This window comes from Tilletiaria anomala, assembly GCF_000711695.1.
Source record: "Tilletiaria anomala UBC 951 chromosome Unknown K437scaffold_67, whole genome shotgun sequence".
In the NCBI taxonomy this organism is placed as follows: Eukaryota; Fungi; Basidiomycota; class Exobasidiomycetes; order Georgefischeriales; family Tilletiariaceae; genus Tilletiaria; species Tilletiaria anomala.
In genome coordinates this window covers 88,282-101,259 of record NW_013546955.1, presented here as the reverse complement: position 1 = coordinate 101,259, position 12,978 = coordinate 88,282, and the positions used below count along the sequence as shown (strand labels likewise).

The following is a 12,978-nucleotide window of genomic DNA, read 5'->3' as shown; positions in this document are numbered from 1 at the left end:
CCCATCGAGTTCGCATTTGCTGACATCTTGGTCCTTTGCCTTAAGTGTCTTGAGTATTCAAGTCAGGTCGAGGGTTTGGGCTCGCAATCTCATGAAGGGGATGGCATATTACAATTAATATAAGATGCTCTGACTCATAATGTTCCCTACGCTATACGAAGCCTGGACAATGTGGGCACCCCCCTTCAAGTATCACCAAAGTTCTGGCTTCACGCGCAGACATTGTAGCTCGGCCGTTGCTCTCGAATATTTCTTTCCATGGTTCTATGGGCTGTGCTGTTTCGAGGTACTTCGCCATGATTCGCTCACCTGGCTCCCGTGTCCGAGCTACCGCTGCTCCTGCATCACAAATCGTTCTACCGCAACAAGCAACTGCGCCCAGGAGCCTGGCGGTGAGTTTAACTTAGAATAAGCCATCAGGCGGGACAGGTAAAAGGCTATCGACTGTACATTCCACACATCGACTGCGTCGTTGAAGAGATGTGCACTTCATGGAGGACGAGCTGTACAACTAACCGTTAATGTCGGGACGGCGATGGCTGCGGGGGCTGTGCCGACCAACAACTACACCGGGTGTAATCCACCCAGCGAGAGCGATGTCGACAGGGAAAATGGCAATGACTCCGCACCATCACACCTCTCCTATTCAAGACAGCGTGACCGCCATGCTTCGGTCGACGCCGACAGAGTGTTTCTCGCCCTAGGAGGTTCGTCACCATTGACGTCGAGCTCGCCACTGGCAGAAAGGAGGTTGTCGTGGACTTCCGGCCAGCTTAACAGCCGACATCGAAGGGGACCAATTCGGAACTCAAGGACAAAGCCGATCTCCTGAGCAAAGCATGCCCGTGGCGTCGATCTTGTCGCTGCTATTGTGGTGTCCACCATCCTCATTGCTCGCAAGCTCCTTATGCTCTGCTGCATAAAAACTTTGGGGGGGGGGGGTACCTACCCGAATGCATGGAGGACGCCATTTACTTCCTGTGTGGCATCTCAATGAGCAACGGGAAAGGGCGCGCGACTTTGCGGTTGTCCAGCTAAACAACCAAGCTGACTGCTGGCCGTATGCCCAACTTGTCAATGACGACATCTGCCTTGCCGCTAGCCAGATCTTGCGCAGCGCAGATGGGCAATTGCTGGAGCCATTGTCATTGGCGGAAGCAAAGCGCCGGGAGGATTCCCCGCGATGAAGGCAGCAATGTCCATTGAGATGCAATCGATGCACCACATGTAGGTCTGGGACAGTGTCGATTCCTGAGGGAATTTAAGTGCTGGGAGTCAAATGGGGTTTCAAACTCAATTTAAACGAGCTGTGCAGGGTACCAAGATTCAAAGCCAGGCTCATAACCCAGGGCTTACGTCAACTCCACAGCATCGATTTCGAAAACACATTCTCACCCGCCACCCGGAACCAGACCATACGCATCGGCCTCGCCTTCGCTCGCCACTGCGGCCAGCATGTCCATCAGCTGGATATCGAAAGCGCCTTCCTCAATGGCAAGATTGAGGAGGACACCTACACCCAGATCGTACCCGAGTGCTAGACCGCTGACACTGTGGGTAAATGCACTGTATAAGCTCAGCAGGCGACCTACAGGCTGCGTCAGGCGGGCCGCCTCTGGAATCAGGAATTGGGTCAGCGATAGCAGAACTTCGGCTGCCGCCGGTAGTCAAGTGAACCATGCGTCCACATACGAGGGAAGGACGGTGCGACGATCATCAGTTTCGTCTGTGTCGTTGATCTGCTTGTACTGGGAGCAAAGAAGAGTCGCATCGAGTCGGCGAAACAACTTCGCTCGGATTTCTCGCGCACCAACGAGCCGATCGACTTCAACATCAGCATCGATGCTTACTACTCAGCAGCAGACCGGACATCCTTGCTAAGCCAAGCGGCTTACCCCTCTGGTGTGCTTGAGAAAATACGGCATCGTTGAAGGCAGCAGTACCAGAGCGGGGACAACGCCAGAACTCGATGACCATATCATGACTGGTGACCAAGGCCGCGATGCTCGAGGATGATGTAACATCGCGAATTACGAACTTCTTTTTATCGTAATCCATCAATATGTTGCGGATCTTCAATGCAAGGTATGGTTTGTAGTGGGACCTATTGAGGTTAATCGTCTGTACTCGAGTTGATTCTGCACCCTTGTAATATGTTGGGGAACGCGAGCTAGATCGAGTTGTGATCAGCTTAAGGATACAGCAGGGTATGCAGCGCAGCGTCAATCATGCACATTTACAGCTTACGAGAGAAACGCATGGGACAGAGCTTCCTTAGGGCTAATCCTTTTGGCGGGATCTAATTCTAGCATGCGTTCCAGCAGATCGACGAATTGTTTGAGCAGCCGAAGCTCATCGCCGGGAATTCTTGCATTGGTCGCTGGGAGCAACTTTGCCTTCAAGCCTTGCTTAGGGCCAGCGATTGTGATGCGCTTGACGATAGGCTAGAGACCAGTGACAGACAATGTGAGTAGGAGGAACCGGCTAATCGCACGTGTAATAGGTGCCTACCTGGCCACTGGTCTTGTCAACGTCGTTCAGCAGGAAGGAATTCGTGTTATCAAAGTAAGCTGGGCCGAATGTACCACGTCGCGCCTGTTTGGCTGTAAATTTTCCTTTCAATTCCTGCATTAGAAGTAGCATTTGGTTGTTGCTGCGTCCAGGAAAAAGAATTTTACCGGTATATAGCTCAAACAAGGTACATCCGATGGACCACATGTCAATTGCGCAATCGTACGGCTGGCCAAGGACTTCAAGAGCAAATTCAACATCACCACGCAACCTACCAGCAGCACACAGAAATTAGACTCACTGATTTCTGGAGCTCTGTAGAACCGACTGACGAGGTAGGGCGTAATTTCCGTTTCGCTCGTGTCCGAAGCTGAACCCAAGTCGCAGACTTTGAGGATGGTTTTCGCATCGTTCACCTATTGCAAAGCATAAGTGAGCCTCATATCAGTGTTCGGTTGACCATAGGAGCTGCGTCGAAATCACTTACAAGTATGTTGTCAGGCTTCAGGTCTGCGTGCATGATATTGAGCTTGCGCATCAGAGACAGCGCCAGCAACATTTGGTGCGCGTAGGCCTTGACAGCTCTGATATTGAGGCCAACGTCTTTTCCAAACCTCTTCACTACTTCGCGTAGATTCATGCTGAAGGCAGAAAAACTGTCTCAGCTAGTGTGCGGCGAAAACATGGAGCCACGTACCTTAAAGACTCGAACACCATGCAGAGGTGATTGCGATGCATGAAGTGTTTCTCGAGGCGGACGACATGGCGCTTGTCTTCTGGATCAGCCTCGGCCAGCTTCTTAAGAATGGTCATTTCTTTCAAACCAGCCTTGCACCTGTCGAGGAGGTTTTAGCAGCTTTGTCGAAGAAAATGCGCACCAATAGCAACACATACATGGTCTCCTGAGAACGAATGATCTTTATTGCTACCTCACGGTTGTGGTTGTGGGTGTCTCGCGCGCGGACGACCGTGGAAAACATACCCTTTCCTAAGTTTGCAACGACAGAATATCTCCCGTCCTGCAGAGATTCGCCGAGCGTGACTCGATAGTAACCCTGGGGATCATCAAAATTGTCCTCATGTCCACCCGAGTCGGAATGTACCTGCACGCCAAAGGTATCAGACGGACATATCGAAAATCTCTGTACGAGATGGTGCTCACGGGGACAGAGCTTGTCACTTTAGTATCCCCGATGGCTGGGATGAAGTCTCTCGACTCGTCCAGGGAGAACATATCTTCGATCTCGCCAGCTGCTGACGACTTCTCTGTAAATGAGGTTCTATATATCGGTGATCGACTGTCTGTCGAAGCGAGGTGATCTTCTGCTGGTATTCCTTGCGAAACTGACATCGTCGGCACGGTCGAAAGATAGCCAGTTCGCATTTGAACGGTTAATCTACTGTTTCAAACATTGGTTTGAAAATCGAACGTGCATTCATAACTCACTGCGAAGGACATCGTCAGTAGTGTTCACTGCTGCTCTTTTACTCCCGGTTCGGCCATTGCAAGGGGCTGAGGGTGGAAGACCCAAGGAAGGGGCTAAAGGCGCTGTCGAAGACGATGAAGATGCTGAAGGCTTTGACGGCTCAGCACCCTGTCGATCGAATGTTGAGTACTTGGCAAGAATGGCTTGCCTCTTCCGTCTTCTTTCTTCGGCGAGGCGGTCCTGGTAGACCAAGTCAGAGCCCAGCTCGTAGTCATATTCACCAAGGTCACGAATCATCACCGTCCAGTGTGAAGTACTCAAAGGAAGGGTAACCTTTCCTTTGGGTTGCAGATGGAGATAACCGGACAAAGGAAGCAGAGTCGCCCAAGAGAAGTGATGCGGCACTCGATCCTGAACACCACCAGCAACAGTGCTTCTTATAGTATCAAACATGCAAGGAAGTTAGCCATGCTCCGACCGAACGAATTCAGATTGCTGCTTTTTGATAATCGCCGCGTCTGTTCAGGTAAGTTATGGGTATGTTTGCTCGCATATGGTGCAATTGCACCGAAAAGGTTGCTCATGCCGCCTCCGGGCCCTGGGATCTCTCAGCTGATCAGAGGCGCCAGCGCGCAGTCAGAAGTCATGTGCCGTCTAGTATCTAGATGCGCTGATGACGTTGACACTGACTGAGGAGCAGCAGTAAACTACATGTTGTATAGCTTCATCGTATAGCGGACAATTGCTCCAGTGTAGGCCCCGAGTAGTGACTTACTGTTGATGCCGAAGCCAAATATCGGAAGTGCTGCAGCAGAACGATACGAGGCTCGACCGAAACGAAATGCAGCACTCTGACTTCTGAGCCATTTGACAGCCCACACAAAGATGAAAAGTGAATAAGCTTCGTTCGACCGTCGGTCGCGGATCCAAACCAAGGATGTTGCTTCGAATGGCCGCGCGATGGATGGCTTTTGCACTGATTACGGCCAGGTCCGGCTTTGCCTACCATCAGAAGGAGCAACTCTTCCTAATCGCGCCGCTCCAGGAACAAATCCCGACTGAACCCCACCATGGCTTCGGGGACCTACCGCAAAATCGCACCGTCATAGACGTACTGAATGCATCGCCAGACCACCTCATCTTTGTTCGACTGCTTCAACGAGCTCGTCTCATTCCCTATATCAACAAATTGCAAGAATTTGACGATGAAAATGTCGGTCTGACTGTCCTCGCACCAACTGACAGAGTTTGGCCGCGTGAATTCCGTGCCGCTTTGGGGGGCGATACCTCCTTCACAGACGAGCAGGTAGACGCTGCTATCGTGAATTCGCTCCAAATGGGATCACGCGACAACATTCAAGAGTTTCTACAAGATCTCTTGCTGTATCACTTCGTCAATCGGTCGGTGGTGGGCGATATCAGCGAATCGCAGTGGCCAGCGAGGCTCCTCACCACGTTGCAAAGACCCCACGATCATATCACAATCGGCAACCGCCCTGATCTCATGCTAGAGGGCCAAAAGATTCTCATGCGTCAGAATACCTCAGCAGTATTCTTCGGTTGGTCGTACGGGAATGACACAGTCTGGGAGATGGGCAGCGCCATCTATGTAAGGATGTGCTCGAAAGGAATTGTCGTCGCTTTAGACCGGGTACTCCGACCCCCACCAACTTTAGGTGAGCTGACCGTCAAATGAAACGTTTGAAATCATGGACTTAATTTCCATTGGCCTTGTAGATGTCATCGTTCGGACGCATCCCGCGCTTGAATACATGAATCAAATACTAAGCGAAGACGAGCTCGTCAGAGTCGGCAAATCACCTTCAACAACAGCTTTCCTTCCGACTGATGGCGCTTTTAATGCTTTGAGCCCACTTGAGCGTCGCTACCTTGAAGGCCCATGGGCCATATCACGGCGGGACGATGTGCGGGTATTAGCCTGGCACCTGACCTCGTCGGAACATGTGCTTTATGGGCACCGCCTCCAAGACCGCGAAGTGGTTATGGCACTGGGAGGTTCCCATAAGATCAGTCTCGAAGACGGGCAAATCAAAATTGGTTCGGCGAATGTGGTAGAAACCGATATCCTTACCGCAAATGGCGTTGTGCACCTAGTCGACTCGCTTTTGAGTCCTTACCACTCACCCACTCTGGCCCTGACGGTGGAAAAAGTACTCTTAGCCTCCAATGCCAGCCACTTCGTTGATTTGTAAGTGCAAATAGCAAGCTCAGCGTGACAGATGCTAATATCTGTTAATGTTGCAGAATTCATCGCGCTGGTCTTGCCTCATACATTACACGGAGTCCTTCACCTGGGGACGAGGATAATGATGAAGCGACGCGTCGGAGTCCAATGACCTTTCTAGCCCCCGGAGACCGTGCGATCACTCAGATTAGTTCAGAAAGGGGACGTGAAGAGCTGCGAGGGTTTCTCAAGTACCATTTCTTGGGAAAAGCCTACTCCACACATGACTTGACTGATGGCATGCTTCTTCCAACTGAGCTGCAAACCTCGGCACTGCAAGGAGCATCCCAAAGAATGCCTATTCATGTCCATGGGTCGACTCTCGCCCAATATCCAGATATCTCCTTCGGCGAAGCCAGCATTGTCGGGGAACCTAGTGAGCAAGCAAGCTGTAACGGTGAAGTGGGCTCAAGCTGGATGAAGCTGACCCATATGCTAACCGCTTTTTAGTCGCGGTAGGGAAAGACCGAGTGTTCTTCATCTCTCAATTCATTGAGCCGCCAGAAGAGCCAATGCAAGTAGCTGTTAGCACGTTGACCATGTCGGCATTCGTCGCTTGGATATACTCGGGGGCCATGGAAGACCAAGTATCACACACGCCAGCATTGACCGGGCTCTTTCCAAGTAATAAAGCCTTTGCTCAGCTTGGTCTGCTGGCGAATTTCCTTTTGCACGTCGACAACAGGGAAGCTCTTCAGTCGGTCTTGCAATACCATCTTTTGAGGGGCGTACACTACTCGGACACCATCAGAGGTATGCACCAGCCGTACGATACCCTTCAAGGGTCAACCATCGATCTGTCACGCTCCAAGACCGGAAATCTGTCTATCACATCGCGCAGCTACCTGGCGTCTGTCATTCAGAAAGACCTGCTGACTTCTAATGGAGTGATCCATCAAGTTGATCGTTTGTTGCTTCCTCTGGAAATGGAGGTCACCATTGTGAGCTTCACACGTCCCTTGCAGGTACGAGCGATTTCTGACACTACGTTTTAGGGCGACCTGCTGCGCGCATCCAAGCTCGAAACGATGGAGGAACTCATACTCCTGTCAAACTATTCTTGGATCTTGAAAGCAGAAGGGTCATACATTGTGCTCGCTCCCTCAGCAGATGGCTTCGGCAGAACGAACCTGACCAAATTACGATCGGATCCATTCGAGTTGGACAAGTTCATTGGTCTGCACATCCTTCAGGCAGAGCGTCGCCCGGATCACCTGGATCAGCACCAGCCCATCGCCTTGCAGGACGGTGCGACGCTCTCCACGCTTTATCCAGGCAAGTTTTCACGCTTAGCGTTGCGTCGACTTTCGCATCGAGAGGACGATAGCGATTCGCCCCGCTTCCAGATTGGCATTCTCGGCGCCAGGGGGACTTCAGGCGACGGCCACGCCTCCGCTATCATTTCGCATGGAATGCAGATTCGGCCAGCAAATGACACACGCCCAGAAGGGGGAGTTCTGGTGCTTGCATCGGCACTGGATCCTTATGAGCCAAATTGGTTCTTCAAATGTGAGAAGGGTTGGAGCAAAGTCAGACCCGGCGGAGTTGCTGACGGAGACGAAAACCTGCTCATTTCAGGGTGTTGGCCCGCCGCATTGGCCGTATTCTCCCTGCTGTCCCTCTCGCTGCTTCTTTTCATATCAGGAAGATACCTTATACGCAAGAGAAGGGATGCATCATCAGCGCCGCTGGAAGGAGAGGAGGAGTGATGCAATGGAATGTGCTCCACTCTTCGCGTCACAATTGGTACATTTTCCCTCCACAATGTCTGCGTGTCTGTACTGAGGAACAGGTTCGGGTTGTGTTGAGCGCTTGTAAGCGACCCCAGGAGCGAAGCGGTCCTTGATCAAAGGGTTCGTACTTGTCCTGTTTCGCCCGGTACTCGAGGTGTTGACGTTCGAAGCTTGAAGTGTGACATCTTGAGACATGGCGTGCGTTTGCTGTGAGGATGTATTCAGTGTGGGTTGTCGCGACGCGACGCGAAGTGTTATTTCTTGCGCGTCGAGAGGCAATGGACAAACAAAAGCAACACACATCCGACGTTCCTTACAGCACCCATCGTTCCATTGTCCATCACGATACGCAATTTGGTGCTCTCCCCTCATATGTATATCCAGCCTGCTCTCGACGACTAATTCTTTGTACAGAAGCAGTCAAGTAGAAAGAGGAGAACTAGGGCCAGGCTGAATCAAGCCATGAGACGCAGCGTTGTACTTGCTGCGCTAGGTGGCAACACGCCCTCCTCAGAAAAGGCCAGCAGCTGTAATGATGCCTCTCGCTCCGCCTCTGGTGGCGGTTTCGGTCCGCTTCTCGGACGCAAGCCTTTCAAACCACCATCTATGAAGTCCAACAGCAACGTTTCTTCTCGTGGTCGCAAGCGGATTCGCGTAGACTACTCAGGCATGGGTGGCTATGGGGAGGATGTCGAGGACGGAGAGGCTGGCCTTGGATCGGACGAGGAGGGAGCCAAGAGAAAACCGTTTAAAAAGAAAGCGATAGAAGTCTCCGTCAAAGGCGTCGATGCAAATGGGCGTTCCCTGAAGGCTACTCACCGTGAATGGCCCGTGTACAAGGGCAAAGAGAGGGCCTTGCAGCAACGATTCAGTATTCCTGTCATGCGCAACAGAGAAGGAGAAATCGTCGAGAATCGCATTACCATGGCATCTCTTGGCACGCGTCGGCCCATCGAAATCCCTCCAAGACCTCTTCATGACCCTATGGGAGAGTTCTCCATTGTTCTCTTTGACCCCACCATTGACGATCGTGAAGCGGAGAGGAGAAAGGAAGAACTGCAACAGCATCGCCAAAAGCTTGAGGAGAAAGGAGCACAACACATCCATGGCCCTCATAAAAAGCTCTCAGATATCCTTGGCCTCAACAAAGAGCCTAAGAATCTTGATATCAAAGTACCCGTCGTCATCGACCCACGCCTAGCGAAGGTTCTTCGCCCACACCAAATCGAGGGAGTAAAGGTGCGTCAACGTCTCCCTTCCAGTGAATTCTCCCTCGGCTAATGCAAGGCTCGATGCAGTTCCTGTACCGATGCACTACAGGACTCATTGTCGCTAATGCGCATGGGTGAGTGTGTAGCAGGTTTGGTTGTTCTGCCCTCGGTGATTGACCTCGCACTTCCCGGCTCAAGGTGCATTATGGCTGACGAGATGGGTCTTGGAAAGACTCTGCAATGTATTGCGCTGATGTGGACGCTGCTGCGTCAATCGCCGATTCCTAATAAGCCCACGATCGATAAGTGCATCATCGTCTGCCCTTCGAGCCTTGTTCGAAATTGGGCAAACGAATTGGTCAAATGGCTAGGTACAGCGGCGCCGGGGGTGTTCGCCTTGGATGGAAAACTGTCAAAAGAGCAGGTAGATGAGCGGGTCCGACGATGGTGTTTAGCAAAAGGGAGGAGCAACACAGCACCTGTGATGATTGTGTCCTACGAGACACTTCGCAACTTGACCGACCACATCGGTGACACAGAGGTTGGGCTTCTTCTGTGCGACGAGGGCCATCGCCTCAAAAATGCCGAGTCGCTCACGTTCCAAGCGCTGTGTCAGATCAATGTCAAGCGCAGGGTTATTTTGTCAGGGACGCCTATCCAAAACGACTTGAGCGAATATTTCTCACTGCTCAACTTTGCCAACCCTGACCTACTTGGCTCCAAGTTGGAGTTTCGCAAAAACTTTGAACTCGCCATTCTCAAAGGGCGCGATGCCGATGCGACGGACAAAGAGCAGGAAGAGAGTAACAAGAAACTGCAGGAATTGTCCTCGCTCGTCAGTCGGTTCATCATACGTCGTACTAATGACTTGCTATCAAAGTATCTGCCTGTGAAGTACGAGCACGTTGTTTTCTGTCGCATGGCGCCTTTGCAGCTTAGCCTGTATCGCCATTTCATCCAATCGCCCGAGATCAAGAAGCTACTTAAAGGAGTAGGGTCTCAGCCGCTAAAAGCGATCAATATCCTCAAGAAGCTGTGCAATCACCCCGATCTTCTCACCTTACCGGATGACCTTGAAGGCAGCGAAAAGTGCTTCCCTGAAGACTATGTTCCACGTGACCGCAGAAACGTGCACCCAGAATACTCGGGAAAGATGATGGTCTTGGAACGCTTCCTGCGAACGATCAAACAACAGACCAACGACAAGATTGTCCTTATCAGCAATTACACCCAAACTCTAGATGTTTTCGAACGCATGTGCAGGAACAACAGGTGGGGCAACTTCCGCCTGGACGGGACCATGAACGTCAACAAGCGACAGAAGTTGGTCGACAGGTTCAACGACCCAGAAGGCTCGGAATTCGTATTCTTGCTCAGCTCGAAAGCTGGCGGCTGCGGTCTGAATTTGATCGGTGCCAACAGGCTTGTCCTTTTCGACCCCGACTGGAACCCGGCATCCGATCAACAAGCTCTCGCACGAGTTTGGCGAGATGGACAGAAGAAGAGCTGCTTTGTGTACCGCTTCATTGGGACCGGATCGATCGAGGAAAAGATCTTCCAAAGGTAAGCAAGACCATGTTTCTAAATTCCTGCGAGTTCGGACTGACAAGGGCCGTCCACGACAGGCAAGCCCACAAGCAAACACTATCCTCGTGCGTGGTCGATGAGGCTCAAGATGCAGCACGGCATTTCAGTGGTGACGACCTTCGCGAGCTGTTCACATTCAAAGAAAAGACGGTCAGCGATACGCACGACACTTACAAGTGCAAAAGATGCCGTGAAGGGAAGCAAAGGATGAAAGCGCCCGCTCTGCTCTACGGTGATACCAGCACGTGAGTGTGCTAGCGATAGGGAACAGCGAAGACTTGAGATTGCAACTGAAGCCGTTCTGACATGCAGGTGGAATCACTACGAGAGGGCGGAGTTCGGTCAGCTCCACGATGACCTTTTGCGGGCAGAGATGGCGTACGATGATGTTTCCTTCGTTTTCCAATATTGCAGGTAAGCGTTGTCGGATGGAGCAGGTGCTAGAGATATGACCCCTTGCTAATAATCATTTGTGTTTTCTCCAGCCACTGAGCTCAAAGTCGACCCCTCATCGAACGCCTCCGAAAATAGATCGAGAACCTTCAACAGACGCGCAGACCTTGACATATATGTATCAATTATTTAGGACGGATTTGAAATTGCAAGCAACGTATCTCCATAGCTCACACATCACATGTCTTCATCTTGCAAGTGGTGTGCTTAGAACACAATCAGCGACGGGATGGTCCGGTCATGCTTCGCGCTTGATGACAATCGCGGATGCTCCTCCACCTCCATTGCACACGCCGGCACACCCGTACTCGCCAGGCTTGAGGGAATGAGCGAGTGTGACTACGATCCTGCAGCCGGAGCTGCCGATAGGATGCCCCAGGCTGACACCACCACCGAGCGTGTTAACCTTGCTGGCATCCAGGCCGAGGATCTTGTTGTTGGCGAGAGCAACGGCGGAGAAGGCCTCGTTGATCTCCCAAAGCGCGATGTCCTCCTTCTTCAAGCCAGCACGCTCCAGCGCGAGCGGGATCGCCTTCGCTGGTGCGACCGGGAAGTCGATCGGTGCGCACGCCGCATCGGCAAAGGCTGAACATTAGAGCAATGTGGGGAGATCGGTCAGAAAAGTTTGCTGGTCTGTCTCGCCGTCCATCAAACAACACGTTAAATGAACTCACAGATAATTTTGGCAAGCGGCTTAAGGCCATGCTTCTTAACCTCAGCCTCGCTCGCGAGTACAACAGCACTGGCGCCGTCGTTGATGGTGCTCGCATTGGCGGCGGTGACGGTACCCTTCGCGTCAAAGACGGGGCGAAGACTGGGGATCTTTTCCAGCTTGACGTTTTTGTACTCCTCGTCCTCATCAACTGTAACGCTGCCCTTCTTGTCTGCGATGACCACAGGCACGATCTCGTCCTTGAATGCACCGGCCTTCCATGCGTCTGCTGCGCGCTTGTAGCTCTCGATGGCGTATGCATCTTGGTCCTCGCGCGAGAGGCTGTAGTCCTTGGCGGTCTTTTCTGCGCAGTTGCCCATGGGAAACTTGTTGTAGACGTCCGTGAGACCGTCCTTGGCGAGCGCATCTAGCAGCTGGCCGTGGCCGAATCCAGATGTGCTATTGCGTGGAATATAGTACGGAGCGTTGGACATGGACTCCATGCCACCGGCGACCATGATGCCGCGCTGGCCGAGCATGATGTTTTGGGCGGCAAGCGAGATGGCCTTCATGCCGGACGCACAGACCTTGTTAATCGTCGTTGCTTCAGTAGTCTCTGGGCAGCCGGAGGCGATGACGACCTGCCTGGCGGGTGCTTGGCCGACATTGCCCGAGATGACATTGCCCAAGTAAACGTCCTCGATGTGCTCTGGCTTCAGGTTGGCGCGCTCGATGGCCGCCTTGACAGCAAAGGTGCCGAGTTCAGGTGCAGTGAGCTTCTTCAACGCGCCATTGAAGGAACCGATTGGAGTGCGAGTCGCACTGACGATGAAGACATCGTTGATGTTGGACATGATTTTGGTGGTCTGCGAAGGAAGATGATACAGGATAGGTGTCAGTGAGTGTGAGCGGAAGCGGAAATCCTCATTTCGAAGGACTAACCTGCGTGAGTCTTCTAACGGCCGAGGGTGCGAATGACATTTGCTATTCGTGAAACGACTGCAGCCTGAAACAAGGGCGGTAGATCGCGCTTGCGTGCTGCGTTTGTTCAAAATAGGAGAAGGAGAAGCAACAGAGGGAGATGAAATGAAATGAGCATCAATGTAAATCCCCGCTGAGACCCGAGGTGAAAGGGGGTGGGTAGAAGAGCGACATACAG

General features: G+C 52.1%; 5 protein-coding genes across 5 annotated transcripts; 3 read left to right on the top strand and 2 right to left on the bottom strand.

Moving 5' to 3' along the window:
- Positions 1 to 1,670: 1,670 nt before the first annotated feature.
- Positions 1,671 to 1,931, top strand: K437DRAFT_226045 (uncharacterized protein; the record flags this gene model as incomplete). Its single annotated transcript, XM_013386719.1, has 1 exon — positions 1,671 to 1,931. A coding segment is annotated over one exon (261 nt), but the record flags the coding sequence as incomplete, so codon positions are not given.
- Positions 1,932 to 2,062: 131 nt separating this feature from the next.
- Positions 2,063 to 3,946, bottom strand: K437DRAFT_158345 (kinase-like protein). Its single transcript, XM_013386718.1, has 7 exons — positions 3,674 to 3,946; positions 3,406 to 3,614; positions 3,209 to 3,346; positions 2,999 to 3,152; positions 2,813 to 2,927; positions 2,512 to 2,750; positions 2,063 to 2,444 (listed from the first exon to the last, which is right to left on the bottom strand). Exons 1-7 carry the CDS (start codon positions 3,893 to 3,895, stop codon positions 2,244 to 2,246), a joined length of 1,278 nt encoding a protein of 425 aa, XP_013242172.1. The 5' UTR covers positions 3,896 to 3,946; the 3' UTR covers positions 2,063 to 2,243.
- Positions 3,947 to 4,678: 732 nt separating this feature from the next.
- Positions 4,679 to 7,946, top strand: K437DRAFT_295304 (Fasciclin-domain-containing protein). The gene is made up of 6 exons (XM_013386717.1): positions 4,679 to 5,614; positions 5,676 to 6,147; positions 6,204 to 6,559; positions 6,634 to 7,124; positions 7,179 to 7,692; positions 7,762 to 7,946. Exons 1-6 carry the CDS (start codon positions 4,876 to 4,878, stop codon positions 7,890 to 7,892), a joined length of 2,703 nt encoding a protein of 900 aa, XP_013242171.1. The 5' UTR covers positions 4,679 to 4,875; the 3' UTR covers positions 7,893 to 7,946.
- A 337-nt stretch (positions 7,947 to 8,283) lies between these two features.
- On the top strand, positions 8,284 to 11,324 carry K437DRAFT_257773 (putative RAD54-DNA-dependent ATPase of the Snf2p family). Its single transcript, XM_013386716.1, has 6 exons — positions 8,284 to 9,155; positions 9,215 to 9,261; positions 9,326 to 10,690; positions 10,753 to 10,959; positions 11,027 to 11,128; positions 11,200 to 11,324. Exons 1-6 carry the CDS (start codon positions 8,379 to 8,381, stop codon positions 11,204 to 11,206), a joined length of 2,505 nt encoding a protein of 834 aa, XP_013242170.1. The 5' UTR covers positions 8,284 to 8,378; the 3' UTR covers positions 11,207 to 11,324.
- An 81-nt stretch (positions 11,325 to 11,405) lies between these two features.
- On the bottom strand, positions 11,406 to 12,800 carry K437DRAFT_263714 (thiolase; the record flags this gene model as incomplete). Its single annotated transcript, XM_013386715.1, has 3 exons — positions 11,406 to 11,752; positions 11,842 to 12,685; positions 12,762 to 12,800. The coding sequence occupies 3 exons, from the start codon at positions 12,798 to 12,800 to the stop codon at positions 11,406 to 11,408; spliced, it is 1,230 nt and encodes a 409-aa protein (XP_013242169.1).
- Positions 12,801 to 12,978: the final 178 nt, after the last annotated feature.

What these genes read in the sequence shown, in the direction of transcription:
- K437DRAFT_158345 (XM_013386718.1), bottom strand. Translation starts at nt 3,895, where the DNA reads ATGCGAACTGGCTATCTTTCGACCGTGCCGACGATGTCAGTTTCGCAA. An exon ending in AAGTGACAAGCTCTGTCCCC is followed by an intron (nt 3,615 to 3,673) that starts GTGAGCACCATC and finishes TTTGGCGTGCAG; the next exon opens with GTACATTCCGACTCGGGTGG. An exon ending in TTGACAAGACCAGTGGCCAG is followed by an intron (nt 2,445 to 2,511) that starts GTAGGCACCTAT and finishes ACTGGTCTCTAG; the next exon opens with CCTATCGTCAAGCGCATCAC.
- K437DRAFT_295304 (XM_013386717.1), top strand. Translation starts at nt 4,876, where the DNA reads ATGTTGCTTCGAATGGCCGCGCGATGGATGGCTTTTGCACTGATTACG. An exon ending in TGGAAATGGAGGTCACCATT is followed by an intron (nt 7,125 to 7,178) that starts GTGAGCTTCACA and finishes ACTACGTTTTAG; the next exon opens with GGCGACCTGCTGCGCGCATC. An exon ending in GCCAAATTGGTTCTTCAAAT is followed by an intron (nt 7,693 to 7,761) that starts GTGAGAAGGGTT and finishes TGCTCATTTCAG; the next exon opens with GGTGTTGGCCCGCCGCATTG.
- K437DRAFT_257773 (XM_013386716.1), top strand. Translation starts at nt 8,379, where the DNA reads ATGAGACGCAGCGTTGTACTTGCTGCGCTAGGTGGCAACACGCCCTCC. An exon ending in GAGGAAAAGATCTTCCAAAG is followed by an intron (nt 10,691 to 10,752) that starts GTAAGCAAGACC and finishes CGTCCACGACAG; the next exon opens with GCAAGCCCACAAGCAAACAC. An exon ending in CTCTACGGTGATACCAGCAC is followed by an intron (nt 10,960 to 11,026) that starts GTGAGTGTGCTA and finishes TCTGACATGCAG; the next exon opens with GTGGAATCACTACGAGAGGG.